General features: G+C 46.5%; 1 protein-coding gene and 1 long non-coding RNA gene across 2 annotated transcripts in view; one reads left to right on the top strand and one right to left on the bottom strand.

Annotated features, from left to right (window-relative positions):
- The first annotated feature begins 1,710 nt into the window (after nucleotides 1-1,710).
- Nucleotides 1,711-23,580, top strand: part of FOXA3 (forkhead box A3) — a 32,490-nt gene continuing 10,620 nt past the window's right edge. Inside the window, exon 1 of the mRNA XM_081869286.1 lies at nucleotides 1,711-2,679. Within this exon, the coding sequence (XP_081725412.1) occupies nucleotides 2,608-2,679 (72 nt within the window). The 5' untranslated portion in view covers nucleotides 1,711-2,607. The remainder of the gene's footprint in view (nucleotides 2,680-23,580) is intronic.
- Nucleotides 2,762-4,302, bottom strand: LOC309346307. Its single transcript, XR_014158590.1, has 2 exons — nucleotides 3,917-4,302; nucleotides 2,762-2,989 (listed from the first exon to the last, which is right to left on the bottom strand). It is a non-coding gene; the product is annotated as an uncharacterized lncRNA (long non-coding RNA).

The following is a 23,580-nucleotide window of genomic DNA, read 5'->3' as shown; positions in this document are numbered from 1 at the left end:
GTCACTTTCATTCCCTTATTTGCATATGTGGACCTGAGTGAAAACTATCTACAGTATCTCCCTGCTGGCCCAGGGTGAGAACTTCAGTACATAACATCTGCCTTCTCTTTATCACCTAACAGCAATTCTCCTTCTTCTCCGCAGAGGACCTACTTGCATGTTCTCCCTCTTGCTTCGAACAGAGCCAAATAAACCTTATTTCCAACCTCTCTAAGCCTGAGCTCATTCTGAGCTTTGGTATGTCTGACTTTATCCCTGCAGCTGTAGCCTACTCATGTATACTCTTCCTTTGTGATTTCCCCTTTCTTCCATTTCTTATACGTGCCCTTCTTAAGTACAGTGGTGCCTCACAAGACAAAATTAATCCGTTCCGTGAGGCTCTTCGTATAGTGGTTTTTTCGTCTTGCGAAGCAAGCCCATTGACAGCTTAGCGGATTAGCGCTATTAGCGGTCTAGCGGCTTTTAGCGGCTTATCAGCTTAGCGGATCAGCTGATAAGCGGCTTAGCTGCTTAGAAAAAAGGGGGGGGACCCCGCAGGAACGCGCAAGACATTTTCGTCTTGCGAAGCAAGCCCATAGGGAAATTCGTTTTGCGAAGCGCCTCCAAAACGGAAAACCCTTTCGTCTAGTGGGTTTTCCGTCTTGCGAGGCGTTCGTCTTGCGGGGCACCACTGTACCAGCTCACCTGTAAACTCCTTATGCAGCCATCCTGGCTTTTTTAAAATGCCTCCCATTTTTCTTTCTTGTTGGAATGGGCCAGAAATGTAGCTGCCCTTGAGAAATAATCACATGTGGTTCCCCAAAAAAATCAAGGAGGGAGAAACTCTTTTATGGCGCAGCTGTCCATGGACTCACAGCTGTCCATGGAGGCACAGGTCAAATCTGTGTCCAGGGTAGCTGTTTACCAGCTCCATCTGGTACACAGGCTGAGACCCTATTTGCCTGCGGACTGCCTCACCAGAGTGGTGCACGCTCCGGTTATCTCCCGCTTAGACTACTGCAATGCGCTCTACGTGGGGCTACCTTTGAAGGTGACCTGGAAACTGCAATTAATCCAGAACGCGGCAGCTAGACTGGTGACTGCGAGTGGCCACTGAGACCATATAACACCGGTCTTGAAAGTCCTACATTGGCTCCCAGTACGTTTCCGAGCACAATTCAAAGTGTTGGTGCTGCCCTTTAAAGCCCTAAACAGCCTTGGTCCAGGATATCTGAAGGAGCATCTCCACCCCCATCGTTCTATCCATACACTGAGGTCCAGCGCCAAGGGCCTTCTGGCGGTTCCCTCACTGTGAGAAGCCAAGTTACAGGGAACCAGGCAGAGGGCCTTCTCGGTGGTGGCACCCACCCTGTGGAACGCCCTCCCACCAGATGTCAAAGAGAAGAACAACTACCAGAAATTTAGAAGACATCTGAAGGCAGCCCAGTTTAGGGAAGCTTTTAATGTTTGATGCGTTACTGTATTTTAATATTTTGTTGGAAACCGCCCATAGTTGCTGGGGAGGCCCAGCCAGATGGGCGGGATATAAATATATTATTATTATTATTATTATTATTATTATTGGATTGCCGACCGATCCCGGGAAACCTTGTGTTTTTAACACCGGCCACTTGTTGCAGGTATTTAGAAGCTCTTCACGCTACAGAGGCAAATATTTTCCCTGTACACAGAACTACTGCTTAAGGAACAGCTGCAAGGCCTAGTTTAAAGTTGGCAACCTGAATCCCCTCACCACTCAAAACGAAAACGCAAAGTTTCCCTTGAACATACCAGCTCCAGGACTGGGGAAAGCATCTAACAAGAGTGAGTCCTCTTAACCTGCCAACAGCAGAGCGTACAAACTGCAAATGTTCTCCCTCTGCTTCTGACGGCTGTGGGTGCGAACTGTGCCCTTTGCCTGTCTTACTGCCCAGGCCTCAGTCGCCAACCTCAGCCATCCCTGCCCATGCAGCCTGAGTGTCATTTAACCCACAAGAGCCTCTGCTGTGTGATACCCACTTGGCGGCCAGCTTTCTTTCCTAACTCCTCTCTTCCACAAGGTGGCAGAGGTAACCTGGCCCGGCCGGCTGGGATAAACCTCAGGTAAGAACACTCTGATTGCCATCCAGCGGGTGGAGTATTGGGAGCAAAAGCCTGGCTTTATAAAGACTTGGTTCTGTCCAGAGGAACAGCCCTTCATCTACTTGGAGACAAGCTGAGGACACGCAGCAGTTCAGGTCTACACGGCAACGGTCAGCAAACGTGTCACGGAAACATCCCGCAGGAGGAAGCAAGGGGCTCGATGCCCCAATATTGGAGGGATCGTCTCACTTTGCCCTACGCCATGGAAGCCTGTTGATTCCTTTACCTCTGCTCCCAAAGTGCCCCTGTGCATTTTCAGGGGAGGCGAAAGGAGGAGGCGGACAGTTAATTCGGCACCAGACTCAGTCACCGCTCTCTTTGGTGGGTGGATTTCAGAAAGAACCTATATTTTTTTTGAGAAGACAAAGAATAGCAATAACTAAACCCCGCAAAGAAAACAATTCCAGGATTTTTTTTAAATATATAAAAAAATAGTGTGCGCTCGCAAGATTCCCTTCCCCCCCCTTTTCTTACTGGGATTTTGGAATGCTGGGCTCTGTCAAGATGGAATCGCACGACATTTCCGAATGGACTTCATACTACAACGAACCCACGGAGGTAGGTGCCAAATAGCGGGGGGGAAACCCCAACAACTTGGGAATAACTTGGGAATGGATGCCTTTGGGAATAACTTGGGAATGGAGTAGGGTTTAAAAGAAGCAACTGTGGCTGCTCTATTTAGGACATGCATGAGATATAACGTTAATTGTGAGACCCGGCTCTACTGCAATCTTGAGAACTCTCTTGTGTGCTTCCAGGGTGTTGGGCGATATACTTCCTTTACCAGAATATGCCGCTCAAAACTCCTGTTGTTATAAGGAACTGTCCCAGGCATCTCTACTAGGCAGACAGAGACGGCGTATTCTACCTGTCGACAACTTAAAAGGAAGGAAAAATAGCAGGCGGTATAATTTAGTTCAGCAGTTCAGCCTTGTGGAATTCAGTAACATGTAGAATTCACTCTTAGAAGGGGCAGTGGTAGACCCCACATTGGGTGCCTCTAAAACAGGGTTAGGCAAATCCATGGAGCGTAAGACTATCCATGGAGCTACTAGTGGCTACGTTTTTCTTCCACTGTTGGGGGCAATAAAACTTCCGAATAATACCAGTTTCTGGGAATCCCAAGGGGGGAGAGTAGTTTTCACACCCAGGGCCTGCTTGTGGGATATGGCTGGGTCACTGTGAGAACAGTCTGCTGGGCCACCACCAGCTTGACCCAGGAGGTTCTTCTCGTGTTCCTAGGGATGTTAAGAGTTGCCTTCCTAGATCGGACCCCATTATTCCAGAGTTCTGGCCTAGCTATGGCCAGTCAAAATGAAACAAAAGCTTGCTGCGTTCTATCTGGTCAATGCATGGGCCTGTCCAGCTCAGAGGACTGGCTGTGCCTCTCCAAGGTTTCGGACACAGAATCCTTCCCAGAGATTGGGGATTGAACCTTCTACATGCAAGGCATGTGGTCGGCCACGGCATCACCATGGCTCTACCCCGGGTGCCACTGGAAGGGCACGGAAGCCATGGGTCACCCAGCTCTGTTCTTACCACCTGGCATCCAACCGTTTATTTACAACCTCTGATTATGGGCCAAATGACGTCTCCAACCCCCCATGGGTGTTTACCTCGCCGTTTTTATGGCCGTCGTTTTATGGTTATAGTCTGTAAAGTTTTCTAAAGGAAGCCTCCAACCAGGTCTATCGCAGCACCTAAGGGCCCAGGCCGCCTTAGTACTTTACATTCCAAAAACGGGAACTGGGTCTTTCAAAAAACCAGCTTTCTCTTAAGCCGACGCAGCGTGTACCAATATCGTCTTGGTCCCGTATCCCAAAAAGAGCCATTTTCTCCTGCCGTTCCTGCAAATGCCTATCTCAAAGCCACCTTTTTTGCGGTTGGAAAACTTTGCCGTCAATTCCATATTCCGTGCTTCCTCCCTCACCTCCCTGACGTTGCAGCAATATAAATTAAAACTGCGATTGCAGGGTTTTGGAGGTGGGAGAAAAGGAAAACCCAGTGTCGTATTTCTTTCGTTTTTAATTAAATTTAATTACTGAGCAAAGAAGCTTATAATCCCAACACGTTGCTCCTCAGCCTCCTGCCTCCGACCAGGTGTCGGCTAGGTCGCGGCGCCAGTTTCTAAAATGGCTGCATGTTGTCTACTCTGCGGTGACTGACATCAGCTTCCCAGGGTTTTGGGAAGGAGTTCTTCCCAGATGCTGGTGATGGAGCCCTGCAAAGCATGCAATCTATACTGCTGAGCTTTAATTCCCTCTCTGCCTCCAAAGGGGGCACAAGGTGGCCCTTATGGAGGGGACAGGCTGGGTTTCTTCAATGCCAACATAGGTCCTACGGTTTGGGTTAGCAGAAGCTTGCCAGCACTTCAGATCCTGAGCTCTGTTGCCCATGCACTTTGGGTGATAGCTGGTTCCTGTTGTAATTCTAGGCAGGGACAATACTTGTGTCCGTCCCCCACCCCTAAAATATATATATAACACCCTGTGTTTGGGAGTAAAAGCAGTGCAGTGCATAGCCCTCTGTTGGCCGAACGTGCCTTTTTTGCTTTCTCTCCTGTCCACTGCTGCTACGTGGCCCACTTACAGTGGTACCTCGGGTTAAGAACTTAATTCGTTCCGTACTTAACCTGAAACTGTTCTTAACCTGAAGCACCACTTTAGCTAATGGGGCCTCCTGCTGCCACCGGAGCACGATTTCTGTTCTCATCCTGAAGCAAAGTTCTTAACCCAAGGTACTATTTCTGGGTGAGCGGAGTCTGTAACCTGAAGCGCATGTAACCTGAAGCGTATGTAACCCAAGGTATCACTGTAGTTCCTTGCGCTCTCTCAACAATGCACGGGTGGCCAGGATTGCTCCCAAAAGCATTCATTCTGGCAGCTAGACTGGGTGGGGACTGGGAGCGGCCGCCGAGACCATATAACACCGGTCCTGAAAGACCTACATCAGCTCCCAGTACGTTTCCGAGCACAATTCAAAGTGTTGGTGCTGAGCTTTAAAGCCCTAAACGGCCTCAAAGGCCCAGTACATCTGAAGGAGCATCTCCACCCCCATCGTTCAGCCTGGACACTGAGGTCCGAGGGCCTTTTGGTGGTTCCCTCCCTGCGAGAAATGAGGTTACAGGGAACTAGGCAGAGGGCCTTCTTGGTAGTGGCACCCGCCTTGTAGAACACCCTCCCTTCAGATGTCAAGGAAATAAACAACTATTTGACTTTTAGATAGGATAGTTGGGAGCCGTCTAGAGTGGCTGGGGAAACCCAGCCAGATGGACGGGGGTATAAATAATATATTATTATTATTATTATTATTATTATTATTATTATTATTATTATGCCATTCTGCGCATAATGTACTCAAACAGAAGTCTCTTTTTTAAAAGCCTAAGATCATAATTCAGTGGACACTTGCTTGGGAGTAACTCTTACGGAACACAATGGAAATCAACTTGAGAGATAAAAAATAAATCTGTGTGTCTCTCTAGAACTGAGGGCAGCACGAAGATTGGCTAACAAAATGAAACACTTCACGTGACTTGTACTTAACTTGGAACTACCCAAAAGAGGATGCAGTCATAGCTGCTCCTATCAATAGTTCTGCAGAAAGATTAGATAAATTTCCTCAGGGGCAGATAAACTGTGGTCACCATGATGAGATCTAAAATGGAAGCCCTGTCGTACCGCTAAAAGCCAATCCTTGGGGACTAGCGACAAGGGTAGGTGAGTGTCTCTGCTATGACGTCTGCTGGGTCACTCAGAGGCACCGAGTCTCCAAAATGGCAGGCTACACGGACCTTTGGCTTGAATCCAAGCCGGCAATACAATCAGCGCACACAGTAACCTAAGCAATGGAAAATATATTAATATTGCCACGTCGCTTCCGCCGGGTGCTAAGCTCTGCCTCTTACGCACGGGTTGCTAAGGGTCATTATTTATTTTATTCCCCCTATCTACAAGTCTCCCAACAAGTGCAATTCTCTGTGCGACGTTACCCGATATTTTAACATCAGCAACAGCACCGTGTTATAAACCGTCACTGAAACAATCAAGGTATAACCAACAAAAGCTTAATAATAATAATACAGTGGTACCTCAGGTTACATACGCTTCAGGTTACAGACTCCGCTAACCCAGAAATAGTGCTTCAGGTTAAGAACTTTGCTTCAGGATGAGAACAGAAATCAGGCTCTGGTGGCGCAGCGGCAGCAGGAGGCCCCATTAGCGAAAGTGGTGCTTCAGGTTAAGAACAGTTTCAGGTTAAGTACGGACCTCCAGAACGAATTAAGTACTTAACCCGAGGTACCACTGTAATAATAATTATAATGTTTTGCAAGCAGCAGTTCATGCGACTCTGGAAAAATGTCAGAGAATAAAACAGCCCCGGCGTTAAGCATAACACAGGCTGGGAAATCATTGTCTTTTAAAAGCCTGTGGAAAAATAAATAGATTCTTTAAAATGCATTAAGGCAGGCAGCAGGTGGGCCTCTATAGCAGCCTTCCCTAACCTGGTGCCCCCAAGATGTTCTGGACTACAGTGACGGCTATGCTCGGCCGGAACGGCTGGAGGCAGCCAAGCTTCTGAATACAATGATACCTCAGGTTACATACGCTTCAGGTTACAGATGCTTCAGGTTACAGACTCCACTAACCCAGAAATAATACCTCGGGTTATGAACTTTGCTTCAGGATGAGAACAGAAATTGTGCTCCAGCGGCATGGTGGCAGCAGGAGGCCCCATTAGCTAAAGTGGTGCTTCAGGTTAAGAACAGTTCCAGGTTAAGAACGGACCTCTGGAACGAATTAAGTAATAATAATAGTAGTAGTAGTAGTAGTAATAATAATATTAATAATAATAATAATAATAATAATAATAATAATAATAATAATTTATTATTTCTACCCTACCCATCTGGCTGGGTTTCCCCAGCCACTCTGGGCGGCTTCCAGCAGAATATTAAAATACAATGATTCTTCAAATATTAAAAGCTTCCCTAAACAGGGCTGCCTTCGGATGTCTTCTAAAAGTCCGATAGTTGTTTATTTCTTTGACGTCTGATGATAGAAAGTCTTTCTACCCAACACTGCAAATCAGTGCAGGCTTACTGTGTGCCCTTGGCAAACCTGGGCGGCAACGGGTGGTTGCTCACGCCCTTGTCGCTTGATGACGACTCTTTATTTATTTGATAAGATTTCCATCGCAACGTCGGTAGCATAACGATAGCTCAAACTGTATGTGGGGGGGGGGAGAGAGAGAGAGATGGAGAGAGAGAGCGCGCGCGAGAGAGAGAGAGATTTTCTTTGGCCAGGCATAGTCAAACTCAGCCCTCCAGATGTTTTGGGACTACAACTCCCATCATCCCTGACCACTGGTTTTGTTAGCTAGGGATGATGGGAGTCAAGTTTGCCTATGTCTGTCTTTGGCGATCAATCGTAGACAAGTAAGATTGTCTTCCGTGAACACGGTCTTAACAGTGAGTCCGTAAGTGACTGTGGAGGCCAATTCGGGTTCCACACGTCCTATAGACACACACACACACAAAGGATAGTATATAAATTTAATAATACTAATACTACTAATAATAATATATAAATCTTATGTTTTTTTATGACAGAGAAGAACTTGTAGTGCTCAGGTCCTATTTGCAGGCTTCCCAAAGATCAGATCCGAGGTCCACTTATTCCAGCACAGGGCCAGTCAGAATAAAAAAGGAAAAACAAACCTGCTTGATCCCGAGGCAGAGGATAGGCCCATCTAGTTCAGTATTGCCTACACTGACTGGTAGCAGCTCTCTGTGGGTTTCAGGCAGGGATGTCTACCTGCAGGTGTGGCTGAGCACTTCTTGTAAAGCCGATGCTCTACCAGTGAGCTTGTGGCCATTTCCAGATATAATTTGCAATAGTTATAAGTGGTCCCCAATCCTAGATCACTAAGCAATCTACAAAATATAGAATAAGACACATCATAAATAAAGCAGTAATTAAAAGTAGCCAGATGACCTGGAACAGAAGAACTTAAGAAGAAGCACTACAGTGGTGCCTCGCAAGACGAAATTAATCCGTTCTGTGAGGCTCTTCGTATAGCGGTTTTTTCGTCTTGCAAAGCAAGCCCATTGACAGTTTAGCGGATTAGCGCTATTAGCAGTTTAGTGGCTTTTAGCGGATCAGCTGATAAGTGGCTTAGCGGCTTAGGAAAAGGGGGGGAAGGGGGGAAACCCCGCAGGAACTCGCAAGACATTTCGTCTTGCGAAGCAAGCCCATAGGGAAATCTGTTTTGCGAAGCGCCTCCAAAATGGAAAACCCTTTTGTCTAGCGGGTTTTCCGTCTTGCGAGGCGTTCGTCTTGCGGGGCACCACTGTATAACATTCCTGAGATGCCAGGAATTGAATTTGGGACCTTCTGCATGCAAAGGACATGTTCTGCCCCTGAACCGTGGTCCTTTCCCCAGACTGTGCCTTAAGGACCACGCATTGCACAGTAATAATGATGTTTGCCCATAGTTTTACAGTTAAAGAAAGGCAGGATATTAGCAAAGGATGGATTTAAGAATGCTTAAAGTAGCAGCTAATTGATACAGATCTACATATATACAATATTTCATGTGATTTATTTGTTTTGGTATTTTATAATTTGTAAACCACCTTGGGTGTCTTGGCAGAAAGGCTTCCTCAACTTCAGCCCTCCAGATGTTTTGAGACTACAATTCCCATCATCCCTAACCACTGGTCCTGCTAGCTAGGGATCATGGGAGTTGTAGGCCGAAAACATCTGGAGGGCTGAGGTTGAGGAAGCCTGCTGTATATAATCGTAATAAACAAATAAAACAGAAATCCTTTTTTAAGAAAACTGAATGCATGAAAAGTCGACGCCTCAAAAGTTCTGTTTGGAGTGATGATGGAACTCACTGAGAAATATCCAGCGAAAACTAAGAACAGCCCAAGTTAGTCTTGGGGGGGCCAAGCGAGACTTGACGGTGTTGGGATCATTTGAGTCCCTGCCAAGAGAGACCACACTTATGGTGTGGGATTTGGAGTGACCAAGTCTGGGTCACTTTGCTATTAGCACCACTTCTTGTACTGGGTCCAAGCACCCAGGAACTGGAATCTGCAAGGCACCAAAAGGCAACATATACTGGGCAGCTGGCGCTGTACTGCCAGGCCTTATACTTCAGCTGGAGCCTTACACTTGGCGGAAGTTACTAGCTAGGAGCAGTGCCGGATTTACGTATAAGCTAAACAAGCTCTAGCTTAGGGCCCCACTCTCTTGGGGCCCCCCCAAAAAAATTAAAGGAAAAAAACCTGGATGTACATTTCCAAAATATAAGATAAAAAACAAATACAGTGGTGCCCCGCAAGACGAATGCCTTGCAAGATGGAAAACTCGCTAGACGAAAGAGTTTTCCGTTTTGGAGGTGCTTCGCAAAACGAATTTCCTATGGGCTTGCTTCGCAAGACGAAAATGTCTTGCGAGTTCCTGCGGGGGGGTTTTCCTCCCCCCCCTTTTTCTAAGCCGCTAAGCCGCTTATCCGCTAAGCCGCTAAAAGCCGCTAAAAGCCGCTAAACCGCTAATAGCGCTAATCCGCTAAGCCGTCAATGGGCTTGCTTCGCAAGACGAAAAAACCGCTAGACGAAGAGACTCACGGAACGGATTCTTTTCGTCTTGCGAGGCACCACTGTAAAATAAAACCTACATACAGCAAGAGTGTTTTGTGTTGCGTAGGCTCCTATGATATAAGTAATGGGCCCTGCCTGCTCCCTAAAATATCATAGGTTTGCTCATTTCTATATACAGTAGTACCTCCAGTTGTGGACGGGATCCGTTCTGGAGCTCCGGTCCGGATCCCGAGGGTTCTGCAACTGGAGGTGCCAGTTCTGCGCATGCACACGGTGCAATAGAGTGCTTCTGCACATGCGTGCGGTGCGTAGAGCGCTTCTGCGCATGCACGAGCAGCGAAACCTGGGAAAATACTTCCGGGTTTGCTGCTTTTGCAACCCGAAGTTTACGTTACCCAAGGTTCTACTGTATAGGGTGCCTACATTCTGCATGGACTGGTTGCATCGCAACATGTGCAAATGGCTTTAGATACATATTAGGTCCATAAATTACACTATAGCATATATTCAACACAAAAAACAGCGACAATTTGTTGTTGACGAAAGACCGCTGGACATTTAAAGGGCCCCATTACCTTCAGTAGCTTAGGTAAAGGTAAAGGGACCCCTGACCATTAGGTCCAGTCGTGACCGACTCTGGGGTTGCACGCTCATCTTGCTCTATAGGGCAAGGGAGCCGGCTTTTGTCCACAGACAGCTTCCAGGTCATGTGGCCAGCATGACTAAGCCGCTTCTGGCAAACCAGAGCAGCGCACGGAAACACTGTTTACCTTCCCGCTAGAGCGGTACCTATTTATCTACTTGCACTTTGACATGCTTTCGAACTGCTAGGTTGGCAGGAGCAGGGACCGAACAATGGGAGCTCACTCCGTCGCGGGGATTCGAACCGCCGACCTTCTGATCGGCAATCCTAGGCTCAGTGGTTTAACCCACTGCGCCACCAACCTAAATCCAGCCCTGGCTAGGTGTCAGAATTGCACCTCTAAGATCGAGCCCCAGGAGAGCTGGAAGAGGCACTCCTCTGTTGCAAACTGATCTGGAAGCCACCTATGAGCTTCAAAAAGGACTTTCCCATGCAAATGGAGGTGGCACGTCATTGCAAAATATGCCAGGCAACCCTGTCCCCAAAACATCTGCTGGGTCTGTAGCCCTTTCCAAAGCCGTCCAGGCTGGTGGCTGTTTTGTAAAGCAAGAGGCGGAACTTAAAGCCCTGTGAATGGAGAACGGTGGGGCAGAGTAAGGCCACATGATTCCAATCCTCTCTCCTAGTCCCCCTCTAACACATTTGTTCGTTCTCCCTGATAAAGCTCCTCTGTATAAGACGAATGTGCAAAAGAACAAATACAACACGCCTCCAAACAGGGTCAGAATCTTTTCCCTTTCTAGGAAGATTTGGTTTCACTGGGTGAAATCAGCGCCGGAACATTAAGAACACTTCCTACTGTACAGTATTTTAAAATTTCCAGCTTTATTTATTTATGCGCTTTAAATGCCTGTCAGAGGAAAGGACACTGATCGGTTAACTTTAGGCATCCTGATTTCATGAAGGATTAAGGCTTATCAACAGTTGTAGCTAGAAAGGAGGGACACGGGTGGCACTGTGGTCTAAACCACAGAGCCTAGGACTTGCCGATCAGCAGGTCGGCGGTTTGAATCCCCGCGACGGGGTGAGCTCCCGTTGCTCGGTCCCTGCTCCTGCCAACCTAGCAGTTCGAAAGCACGTCAAAGTGCAAGTAGATAAATAGGTACCACTCCAGCGGGAAGGTAAACGGTGTTTCTGTGCGCTGCTCTGGTTTGCCAGAAGCGGCTTAGTCATGCTGGCCACATGACCCGGAAGCTGTACGCCGGCTCCCTCGGCAAATAAAGCGAGATGAGCGCCGCAACCCCAGAGTCGGCCGCGACTGGACCTAATGGTCAGGGGTCCCTTTACCTTTACCTAGCTAGAAAGGAAGCCTCCATTGTCAGAGGCTGTCTGTCTGATGACTAGTTTCTGGGGACGAACTGCAGGGAATGGTTATATCTCTGCCACGGTCAGCTTCCCAGGAACACATACAGCGGAGCTGTGGTTGGTGACTTTCGATCTGCCCCAACATAGTCAGTTTCTTACACTTTTATTTTTTCTTTGTCACGTTTGAAGAGTGTGTAAACAATGGAATCTTTTATGTACCCAAAATGACATCATCCATATACCAAAGAGAGGTGGCAACAGATTTGGGGGACCCCAATGTCTGCAGAACTAGGGAGAGGGGAACTAAGGGTGATGGACACCCACAATTGTTTTAAATTTTGTTTTTAATGCTGTAACCTGCCCTGGGAGCTTACAGTGAAGGGTGAGCGATAGATAGATAGATAGATAGATAGATAGATAGATAGATAATCAATCAGCCCAATTAGAGTTGAGAATACTCAGTTGGTACACAAAGCTGTCTGAAACATTGAATGCTAGTGGAAACGGGGAACGGAACGGAATATCCTGGAGATGGGCACACAGGCCTGGCTAACACCCTAAACAGGGCCATTCCATGCCACAACATTTTGTTGCAGATCCCCCTTGTTATTTATATTTTTAAAGATTTATATATGCCAACATTTTCAATATTTTTTAAAGGAAAAAAAGAAAGAAATCCAGTTATATAACCCAACTATATAACGAGATCGAAACAGGCAATTGGGGGGGGGGGGTAGTCAGCGGAAACATTAGTACACACAAGATAAAAGTGGACCAAAACTGAAAAGCCAGCAGCTGGTCGATGAGGGTAAACCAGGAATTTTAGCAAAGACAAATGGGAATGCTTTCAGGACTTCCAAAATCTAGAAACCACCCCCCCCCCCAAAGGAAGTTCTCATCTGCCGAATGTGCCTTTGTCTTATATAGTAAATTTAGTTCAGATTATCAAAGGGTGTGAAGAGGTTTTATACCCAAATGAACCAATTCAATAGCAGAAAGAAGGGGGAAGGGGGAACCTACGCGTGAGCGGTTGCTTCACGATTTCTTCTCATTCTGCAGCAGAGATAAAATAATCCAGATTTCAACACACCAGGCAGCCGACTCATTACACAATCATCCTTGGTTTGGTTAAAGAAATTCAGAACCATCAGGACAGAGAAAATTTTATTAGGGTGGAATCTAGACACATATTTTAAAAAAAACGCTTTTAAAAAAAAGTTTTGAAAAATATATTGACTTTGCCATAGCTCACCGTCACCACCTAGTGTCACATTTGTGTAATGCACTTTACAACACACGTTTGATTTGCAGCTGTATAGCTGTGTCCAAGGATACAATAAACCATTTGCATTCATTTTTAAAAATGCAATAAAATAGCTGGGCTGCTTGCTGACCTTTATTAAGGTCCAGAGACTATATTCTCATGGGGGGTTGGGAGATGGTTCGTGGAGGACCCTGGATGAGGGACAAGGAAATGTTGGTCTCCTGGATAAGAAGCTGGGGGGAGCTACTATCTTCTGTGGGTGTTGAGGACTAAGAATTACTTTTAAGATAGGACTCTGTATTCTACTTATTTTGTTTGCTATTTTATTGTATTATGAAAACCATAAAGATCTCACCACTGGGAATAATTGGGGCTGCTTGCTGATCTTTAGGCTTAACTCCATTCTAAACGTTTAGTGGGTTGATCAAAAACTCAATTTTAAATAGGTGGACCTAAAACTAGAACCAAAATACAGGCACATTTTGAAATTGCTAAAAGAAGCATGAGAGAATCAGAGCAAATGGGCAACCTTAAAACCACCATTATTTCTTCATTCTCTGTGACACACCACAAATAAAAGTCACCACCAGCAAAATCAGACAAGGTAAAAAAAAAAAGGTAGATTCTGCTCCATTAAGACTGATGGGAAGCTTGCCACTATGGGAGAAGGATTTCAGGCAAGACTTACCCATTTATTGATTAAAATGGTTTTAAATTTGCCGTTCTACAAACAAGGGTATGAATTAGGCTGTGGGTCACGGCAACAGTTTAGAGTCACCCCTCTTGCAGGTTAATGTAGGTTTATCTTATTGCTGAAAACGTTACAATTGGGCCACTTTCTACTGAGTCACGTAAAAGACTTGGATTAATAAGTAACTTTGCTGTTAGTGCACCTCAGAATGAGAAAAAAACACGCTTTCATTCAGGCTGGCCAGGACTTTTGCATAAGACAAAAGTTAGCACACAGTAATCGATTAATCTGTTAAAATAAGATATCAGCTGAACAACTTTCAATTTATCAGACTGCCTTAGCTGTTTTTTTGGTTCTCAGCGCCTGCAAATTGCAACGACACAAACCAATCTAATCAACAAGATACCACGTTGCAATCGTTATTTTCATAGGTACAGGTGGTCTGCCCTAGACAAAGCTGTTCCAGTTTTATTAATCTGAATCCGTTTTTAGGTACTACCAACCGCACAAACATTTTCACTTTGCACAAAGTACCTAAGGAGTGCAACCCCAAAAAGGGAATTTCCTGTGTGCACACCCCCTAGGTGGTTCCAGATGTTGCCTCACCTGAGCCCCCCACTAAAAAGAAAAAAAATACAAAATACAAAATTCTTCAGCTTCCCAGATACTGGGAGCAGGACCTATATGAGAACCATATATATTTTTCAAAAGGGAGATTGTTTTAGCTCTCAGTGCCCCTGCAGGGGAACAACACATGATTATCACCTCCTTCAGGTTCCAGATTTCTGGGAAGGCTTGGCAGCGCTGACGTGAAACACCAGTGTTAACGAAAGTTGCTCTGTCCACACCTAATATGACGAATCTCTGTCTACATGAACTGCTCAGAACCTTAGATATGAAACTATTTAAAGGGTGGACCTGGGAAACGACAAAGGGTCTCATTTCGCACTACTCACAGCTGTGGAAGCTTTTAAAAACAACAACACACCCCTCACATCACAATCTATCAAAGATGAGAGCAGGGTTATGCACAGCAGTGGTGGCGCAAGGAACAAAAGCATAGAACCAGGGAGAGGGTTCATTATTCTGCAGAAGTTCTTTGAGAAACGTGGAAGGAGACGCGGTCAGAATGCCGGAAGCAAGCTTTAAAACGGGTCAGATTTAGGTTTCAGAGCGAAGCATCTCTTATTTGTAAATGTTGTTTATGTATTCACTTATTTTGAAGATAACGGTTTTTGGAATTCACCGACTGACTCGTCCCCTCACTAATATGACCAATATTAACATGCATATTGAGAAGTACTCAAGCTGACATTTGCTATACATGTAATCAAACAATATTGATCACTAAATACGCCTCTTGGAGACCCTCTCACAAATCTCACAAGCCCTGGGTAGTTTGGCTCTTTGGTCGTGTACACATTACAGTGGTACCTCAGGTTACATACGCTTCAGGTTACAGACTCCGCTAACCCAGAAATAGTGCTTCAGGTTAAGAACTTTGCTTCAGGATGAGAACAGAAATTGTTCTCCGGCGGTGCGGCGGCAGTGGGAGGCCCCATTAGCTAAAGTGGTGCTTCAGGTTAAGAACAGTTTCAGGTTAAGAACGGACCTCCGGAACGAATTAAGTACTTAACCCGAGGTACCACTGTACTGTGTTGAAACACAGCTAGCTCATTCTTTTTTCACAATTTATATTGAAGCTGCTCCGGGGGCAGCAAGCACATCAAAATGCTGTATTTCTTAAGAAACAATGGGATAGATGCAGACTGTGACTAAGGTCATATGTGTGTCTCCCAAATCAGTGGTTGACGCACACCGAATGCCGAGTCAACGGGAGTGTGTACACAGCCTTTGTAAGAAAGAAACTAGCATTGAGTGCTATAACTCATCCGGACTGATTTGATGATGATGATGATGATGATGAAAGTTTATTACTTGTACCCTTCCCATCGAACTGGATTGCCCCAGCCACCCAGGGCAGCTTCCAAAGAATATAAAAGAACACAACAAAACATCAGATATTAAAATCTTCCCGATACAGGGCTGCCTTCAGATAGGCAGGCTGGGTTAAAAACAGCCAAGACTCCTGTGTCATGTTAAAGACTCACAGATTTATCATGGTGTAACCTTTCATGGACTCCACAAAAGCTTACACCGTGATAAAACTGTTAGTCTTTAACGTGCCGCAGGAGTCTGGGTTGTTTGTTTGCTACCCCTCTCAACATCCTTAGGTTGGATTTTAGTTTCCCTTTCTGCCATTTTTTAATCCCAGCAAACTTTTGCTTTGCAGTCAAATCTGTGACGGCGGGAAATAAACAAACGGGTTAAGAAAACTTCTTTTCTAGTCATCAGCAGATGTGTGAGAGGGTCTCTGAAAGTTATTTTGTTTGTGTAACTACAGCAGAAGGACAGGGACCTGGATCAGAGCTGTGGCGTGTGTTCTCTAGGCATCTCTTACAGAAATACCCCCAGGTGTTTTAAACCTCTGTAGGGTGAAAGGTACAATAACGGGCTGCCGTCCCGTACATATTTACTTTGGAGTAAGACGTGGGGAGTCCCGTGGAACCTACTTCTGAGTCAATGTGTTTCAGAGTGGGCTGCTACACGTGTGTTTAGGACTGCAGTCTCTGTTCTTCCGAAGACACAAAATAGGAGCAGGGAGTCGAAACAGGGCCTCCCTATCCCATTCATGATGGTTTAAATCAGAATCTCTTTGACAATTATTAGCGGGATTCTTTTTAGCCTTGATTATACCTAAAACTATGGGACGCGGGTGGCGCTGTGGGTTAAACCACAGAGCCTAGGACTTGCCGATCAGAAGGTCGGCGGTTCGAATCCCTGCGATGGGGTGAGCTCCCGTTGCTCAGTCCTTGCTCCTGCCCACCTAGCAGTTCAAAAGCACGTCAAAGTGTAAGTAGATAAATAGGTACCGCTCCAGCGGGAAGGTAAACGGCGTTTCCGTGCGCTGCTCTGGTTTGCCAGAAGCGGCTTAGTCATGCTGGCCACATGACCCGGAAGCTGTACACTGGCTCCCTCGGCCAATAAAGCGAGATGAGCGTCGCAACCCCAGAGTCAGCCACGACTGGACCTAATGGTCAGGGGTCCCTTTACCTTTACCTTATACCTAAAACTGATTGCTACCATTATTGATGGATATCCAAGTCACCTAAAACAGGAGCAGCTCTAATGGTACTCTTCAGATATTGCTGAACTCCGACTCCCATCCATTCAAGCCAGAATGGCCCATGGTCAGACATGGTGGGATCTGTAGTTGACAACTAGACTAGGGCACTAAGTTGACTCCCCTTGGTCGTAGCTGTCAACTTATGGATTTGAAAATAAGGGACCAGCAGCCTCAAAAATAAGGGATCGGCATCCAAAATAAGGGATCAACAATTACTTTGATAAAATACATATTTTGTTGCGTGTAAATGGCTTTAGATACCTATTAGGTCCTATAAATTACCATATAGCTTATATTCAACACAAAAAAACAGCAACAATTTGTTGTTGACAAAGCACAGCTGGACATAGAAAGGGCCCCATTACCTTCAGTAGCTTATTTAAGGGACATCATCAATAAGGGACAGTTGCGGGACATGGCCCTGGGATAAGGGACTGTTCCGCCAAATAAGGGACGCTTGCCAGCTATGCCCTTGGTCTAAAGGTATTATATAATCCAAAGGTATTCTATAATCTCCCCCCCCCAAAATAATAATAATAATAATAATAATAATAATCTGAAATGTTTGGTAGAAGTCTAAACTGAGAAATGGGTCACCAACTTTTAAAAACTAGCCCTGCCACTGTGCCTTAAGCAGTGAGTTGATTGGCACAAATTTAGCAGGTGAATATTTTCCTGGCATGGAACTAACATGATGGGGGAAAGCTTCATTTGCAAAAAAAAAAAATCTCTGCATCAGGCTGCTGTTAACTGCACAGGAGTAAGGCCAGTGACAACTTTGGCAATTGCAAGTCCTTCTGGGGTCTGGTTGAAAAGCAAAACGTTCTGCAAGCCGAGACGGAGTTGGCACTTCCAGCCATTTTTAAGACAACGGCTCTTTTTTCCTCTCTCTCTCCCTCCCCATCTCCAGTGGTCCAGTCCACCGTCCTCCCAGCCCCCAGATGTTCAGAATTGGTCCAAACTTTCCCATGCAGGAAAAACCGACTTAATTTTAGCACCTTCTGTGGTCTTCGTGGAATGGAGCAAACAGAAACCTGCTGAGCAGGATGCAGAGTTTGCCCGAGAACCAATGGGTGTTGTTCAGAGGGAAGGTGGCAACAGGATATGGTTGAAAGGGGGTGATTTTTGGCTCGGCCCGTTCTGTCGGAGCATGGCAGGGTTCTCTATTCAGCAGCAGAGTTTAATTTGAGCCAGGTTTCCAAGACGGTGAGCTCCAGAACCTCTTTTCAAGCAGCAAAATTCGGTCTCAGGAGAACTGCCAAGGTCCTGCTGCTGATAAAGAGCCTTTGATATACACAGAGCTTTATGGCCTAAGCTAAATAAGAAGGTCCTTGCCCCCAAGGAGCTTGCAGTCTAAATTTCAACAGTGCAGAGAACAAAGGGAGGAGGTGCAGAGAGAGGGGGGTGAAGAAGGACTGGCAAGCTACACATGCCTTTCCTTGAGTCCATTGGGAAACATGGGGAGCTTTTCTGTATTGGGGATCAGGGACTGGCAGCTTTGCCAGAGGAGACTGGGACACGAAGGGTCTTTCCTAGTCCTACGCAACAGACCCAAGAAGCTGCCTTTTAGAACCAATGATCTACCCTGACTGGCAGAGGCTCTCTAGAGTCTGGGCCTGCCCACACCAGAAGACGATGTCCAAACAACCCCAGGGTTGTTTCACATCTTCTCTCCCCGTAAGGTAAAGGTAAAGGGACCCCTGACCATTAGGTCCAGTCATGTCCGACTCTGGGGTTGCGGCGCTCATCTCGCTTTATTGGCCGAGAGAGCTGGCATACAGCTTCCGGGTCATGTGGCCAGCATGACTAAGCCGCTTCTGGCGAACCAGAGCAGCGCACGGAAACGCCGTTCACCTTCCCGCCGGAGCTGTACCTATTTATCTACTTGCACTTTGATGTGCTTTCGAACTGCTAGGTTGGCAGGAGCAGGGACTGAGCAATGGGAGCACACCCCGTCGCGGGGATTCAAACCGCCGACCTTCTGATCGGCAAGTCCTAGGCTCTGTGGTTTAACCCACAGCGCCACCCGTGTCCCTCTCTCCCCGTCCGCCCCCTTTAAATGGAAGGTTTTTCAATCCGGGCTGTTCTGCACTTTCCAAGGACTGGAAAACCCCACAGTTAGAGGGGGAAAGGTCTGGGACAACCGTAAAATGGAGACAATGTCATGTGGGCACACACACACACACACACACACCCAGAAACAGAGAGGCAGGTCAACGCACATTCACATTTTGCTCACGGGCAAATCCTAGCAGGAGTTGCCTGGGATTGAATTTGGGACTGTCTGCATGCAAAGCAGACTTTCTACCACTGGGCTAAGGCCCTTAGCATGACAAACCTGGATGTGACACAGGAGCTCTGTGATGGGATTCTATGACATTTTTTTGGTGGATTAAAAGCATTAAGATCAGAATGTGGAAAATATGAAAACAGGAACGAAGATATTAGGGATATTCTTCAGAGGTCTAGACTATGGGGAGCCCCCAAAAATTAATAATTAACAATTTGGACTGCAATTTGGTTTTTTTAATTTTAGTTTATTGTTTTTGATTGGATCGTGATGTGGATATGTTGATTGGCTGTTTTTATTGGAAAATCAATAAAAAATGATTTTAAAAAACAAAAGCAGGAGGAGGGCTGCAGCACTTGAGGGGGGTGAACCCTTTCCATTTCTAGCCCACCCTCCAGATGTTTTGGACTACAACTCTCATCGGTCCCAGCCAGCACAGGAGAGCTGACCTAGAAAGAGGGAGGGTTTGTTATTCCCGACATGTGACTCCCAAATATTAGAGGCATTATGCAGACCTGACTTCTTGGTCCTTAGCACACTGAAACCGCCCAGGCATGTTCACAGTCAGGGGAGCATTAAAGTCTGGGTTTCCACCACTTAGAAGTAGTTTTATAGATAGGAGCAAGGGTGATTCTACATGGAGTTATGCTGTATATGATGCTGATGTGAATTAGAATCCCCGCTCCAGTGTACAGTGTTACCTCGGATTAAGTACTTAACTCGTTCCGGACGTCCGTTCTTAACCTGAAACTGTTCTTAACCTGAAAACCACTTTAGCTAATGGGGCCTCCTTCTGCCGCCACGATGCCACTGCGCGATTTCTATTCTCATCCTGAAGCAAAGTTCTTAACCCGAGGTACTATTTCTGAGTTAGCAGAGTCTGTAACCTGAAGCATCTGTAACCTGAAGCATATCTAACCCAAGGTACCACTGTATAATGTATGGGCAGGTGGGAAAACCCACTGTTTTCCTACCTGCAACTGGTCTAAAAGAGTTGCCAGCATTTCTACAGCCCCTGCTCCTACGCTCTAAACAGAAGTCTTACATGCAGTCATTTAGCAGGCGACGTTTTCCCCACCACCACACCCCCAAGCACAGGAGCAGGGCCAGTCAACAACAGTGGCATCCTTCTGAATCTCCAAATAGAATCTCCAGTTAAAACAAATATGTGAACACATGCCTTTGGATCTCACTCGTCACTTCCTATTCCTGCCCCTCACTTCCCTCTGTTGCCTTCCCAACCCGTTGTTTAAGGGGCTGACCAGTTAACCCAGAACATTGGTGGTTCGAGACTGTCCAGGGATGGCTGTGGGCAGGGCTGTCTTAAGCATATGTGGCGCCGGGGTGCAAAGATCCGCCCGGTGCTCCCCCCCCCCCAGGTTGCTCAGTGGAGCCGGCTGGCCTCCTCAGTGTCTCGCTGGCTCGGTCGCTCCCAAACTCACGGCGCAGAGCCACCAGCAGCAAAAGAGCCTGCCACAGCGCTCTGGCTGACAGATGGGCTCTTCCCCGGACTCAACTCTCAGGCCCCGGACTCTTGGCCTGGCGCCCCTGAGAGCCTGGCACCTGGGTGCCCCACACCCCTAGCACTTATGGGTAAGATGGCCCTGTCTGTGGGCAGGATTCCTGCATTCCAGAAAGTTGGACTGGATACGGTACGAGACGGTAATCTTTACTGTCATTGTCCCATACAGAACAACGAAATTGGAAAATCTACATAAAACATTCAAAACCCAACAAACCTGCTATCCCAGCTATCCCAACCTAGTTAGCCCCCTAAAAACTCTGATACCCCATTTTTAAATACAGTATACTCCCATAGACACTCCTTACACTGAGTTTAAAACCAAAATCGCATTTGGGTAGAAACTGTTTCTCAGGCGGCTAGTCCTAGTCTTTATAACCCTGTACCTTCTTCCAGAAGGCAGAAGCTGAAAGAGATCATTTCCGGGGTGTGCACTATCCTGCGCTATCTCTGCAGCTTTTTATAGCACCTGGAAGCATAGATTTGATCCAAGGTGGGAAGAGTGCACCCAATTATTCTCTCCGCAGTCTGTGGGATGACCCACAGAGTCTCTTCTAACTCTACCATTCTATGATCCGACTTTTCTTTTTTTTAAAGTTGGCTTTGGAGGCCCTGCTGAATGCATCTGCAGCTAACACACTGGTCCTCAAAAATGTGGGGGCAAAATTCCACGGAAGGAAAGGATCTTAGCAAGTGAATTCTTCTTTCCTCCTCCTGGGGAGCATGTGTGTTTCATAAAATAAAGTCCAGAAAAGATGCTCAAGTTCAAAAAGTTTGAGAAACAAATATGTTCGATGGGAGTTGTTGTAGTCCAAAACATCTGGAGGGCACCAGTTTAGGGAAGGTTGATTTAGAATTTTGTTATTCTGCAAAGCTCCATGTTTCCAATGCCACCAAGATAAATGATATATTACTGCTGATGTAATGTTAGGGCTTTCACTTGACTAATGAAAGCAATACAATCTCATGCATCTCTACCCAGGCCATGTTTATTTAGAAATAACTATTTTCAGTGGTGCTTTCTCACCCAAGTAAGTGTATTTTGGATCACAGTTTGGGGGGATTAACCAGTTATGTGGATCCACTACGCTGGAATAAATCTGCACATGTAAAAATTGCATAGGTCTAAAGCAAAAGAACAAACAAACATGTACTTCCTTTGGGGATATTGCAGACAGATATTGCTTTGGGGTATTGAAGACACCTAACATGACATTTGACACAAAAGCAACTTGTACTAAAAAGCTGAATTCCTTGAATGCAAAAGTTATAAACCTATAGTCCCATTAATTGGGACCCGCCTTTTAGTTGATCATCGTTGCTTTTAATTGTTTCACCTAACCAGTTAATCAACTCAGTGTTGCAGCCCTAAGTCAAGTATCTTTGGCCCTCCAGATATTGTTGGACTCCCATCAGCTAATAGCCAGCGATGATGATAGCAGTCTGGCAACATCTGGAGGGCCACCCGTTGGCCTACAAGGAGGCCGGGTGCCTGTGAAGAGTCCCTACTCATAGGCTTGAGGTTTTGGAAAAGCGATGGCACACTTTTACAAAGTGGGAGGCATGACCATGTCGCTGGCGCACTTTGAGGGTACCCAGTGCCTAGGGCTGCAGTCCCATCCACATATACTAGGACGGGAGCCTTCCTGAACACAGTGGGACATCCAAACTTCTGCTTGTGCCATCTCTAGAAAGCACAGCTTTGAGCAGTTTCCCCCTTTTCAAAGGGAAAACACGCTCTTTAGCGACAGATCGGAACAAACGTCAATCCAGGGGAAACCGGAATTGCTGTTTGCTCCGATTAAGCGCTAGAGAGTGGGTTGTCACTGGGGGACAGCAACAGGAAGGGTGGACAAACCCTGAGTCAGGATTGCACCGTGCGGCTGCTAAACCAGGGGGCATGTTGGTTACCCCAGTTTAATGCTTCAACGAGCAAACCGGCCCTATCTCCTCAGTTGCAGGGACGGAGCAGATTTGACTCCTGGTTTCCCAACAAAGGGGTGGGCTTTGATGTGGCTGTCGCCATGTTTCAAAGGTCTTCTTGTACACAGTGTAGAGGGATGAGAGATACCTTTGGGGAAAGGGGAGACCAAGCCAGGGCTGGTTGCCAGACCTGCCCCCCCCCCGCCGCCCCCGCATGCAAACAACAGATTCTAATGTCCAAGGCTGCCTGTCCGGGGGTGGGGGTGAGGAGGGGGTGATGGCCCTGGTCCAGCTTGCACAACGCCAGTGTCTGCTGTGCTGTTTAAAAAGGATTTGGGGCTATCAGGGAGATGAGAGAGGCCATGGAAAATCTAAACCCCACGCTTTCCTCCTGAGCAGCAAAAACCGGCAAAACCTGCAGCGGGAAAATTTGCAAAGGATGGAAAAAGCGAAGAGAGTTCTAAAGAAAATTGCATGCCCACAATTGGACAGCTTTTCCGGGGGGGGGGGGGATTTAAACTTCTGTTCAATCCCGGTTGCAGAAGAAAAGAACGTGAAGGCCCCGAAGTCACCATCTAAACATTTCTTTATAATCCCACGAGCTCGAAACCTTACTGAAATGAAAAGCAAGTGTTATGTATTGAAGTTCTCACCCACTATTTAATAGCAAGAGTCGTCAAACTTATTCGCAGCGCAGGGAAATGCATTCAGTTACAGAGCATGCGTGTGATGTTGCGCAGGGCTCAAACCTAAACCATGACATCCATATAGTAAGTTCCAAAATCATTTTTCTCAAAGTGCAACTGGCGTGTTAGGGGGAAGGGAGCCAGCTGGTGCAGCCTATGCAAACTGATGGGTCCCAGCCAACTCACAATTTATGGGGCATGTTGTGTTTGCTGCATACATAATGGTATCTATAATGGTAAACACAATGAAAGTGTCGTGTATTTGTAAACATACCGTGAAACCATGTGTCCTTCCCGCTTATTTACAAACGCTCATTTGTCCGGCGTGCTTTGCATCCG

The sequence above is a fragment of the Podarcis erhardii genome (genome assembly GCF_964252035.2).
Source record: "Podarcis erhardii genome assembly, chromosome: 7".
Lineage (NCBI taxonomy): Eukaryota > Metazoa > Chordata > Lepidosauria > Squamata > Lacertidae > Podarcis > Podarcis erhardii.
The sequence above is the reverse complement of the archived record's forward strand: the minus strand, read 5'-3'. Positions and strand labels throughout refer to the sequence as shown.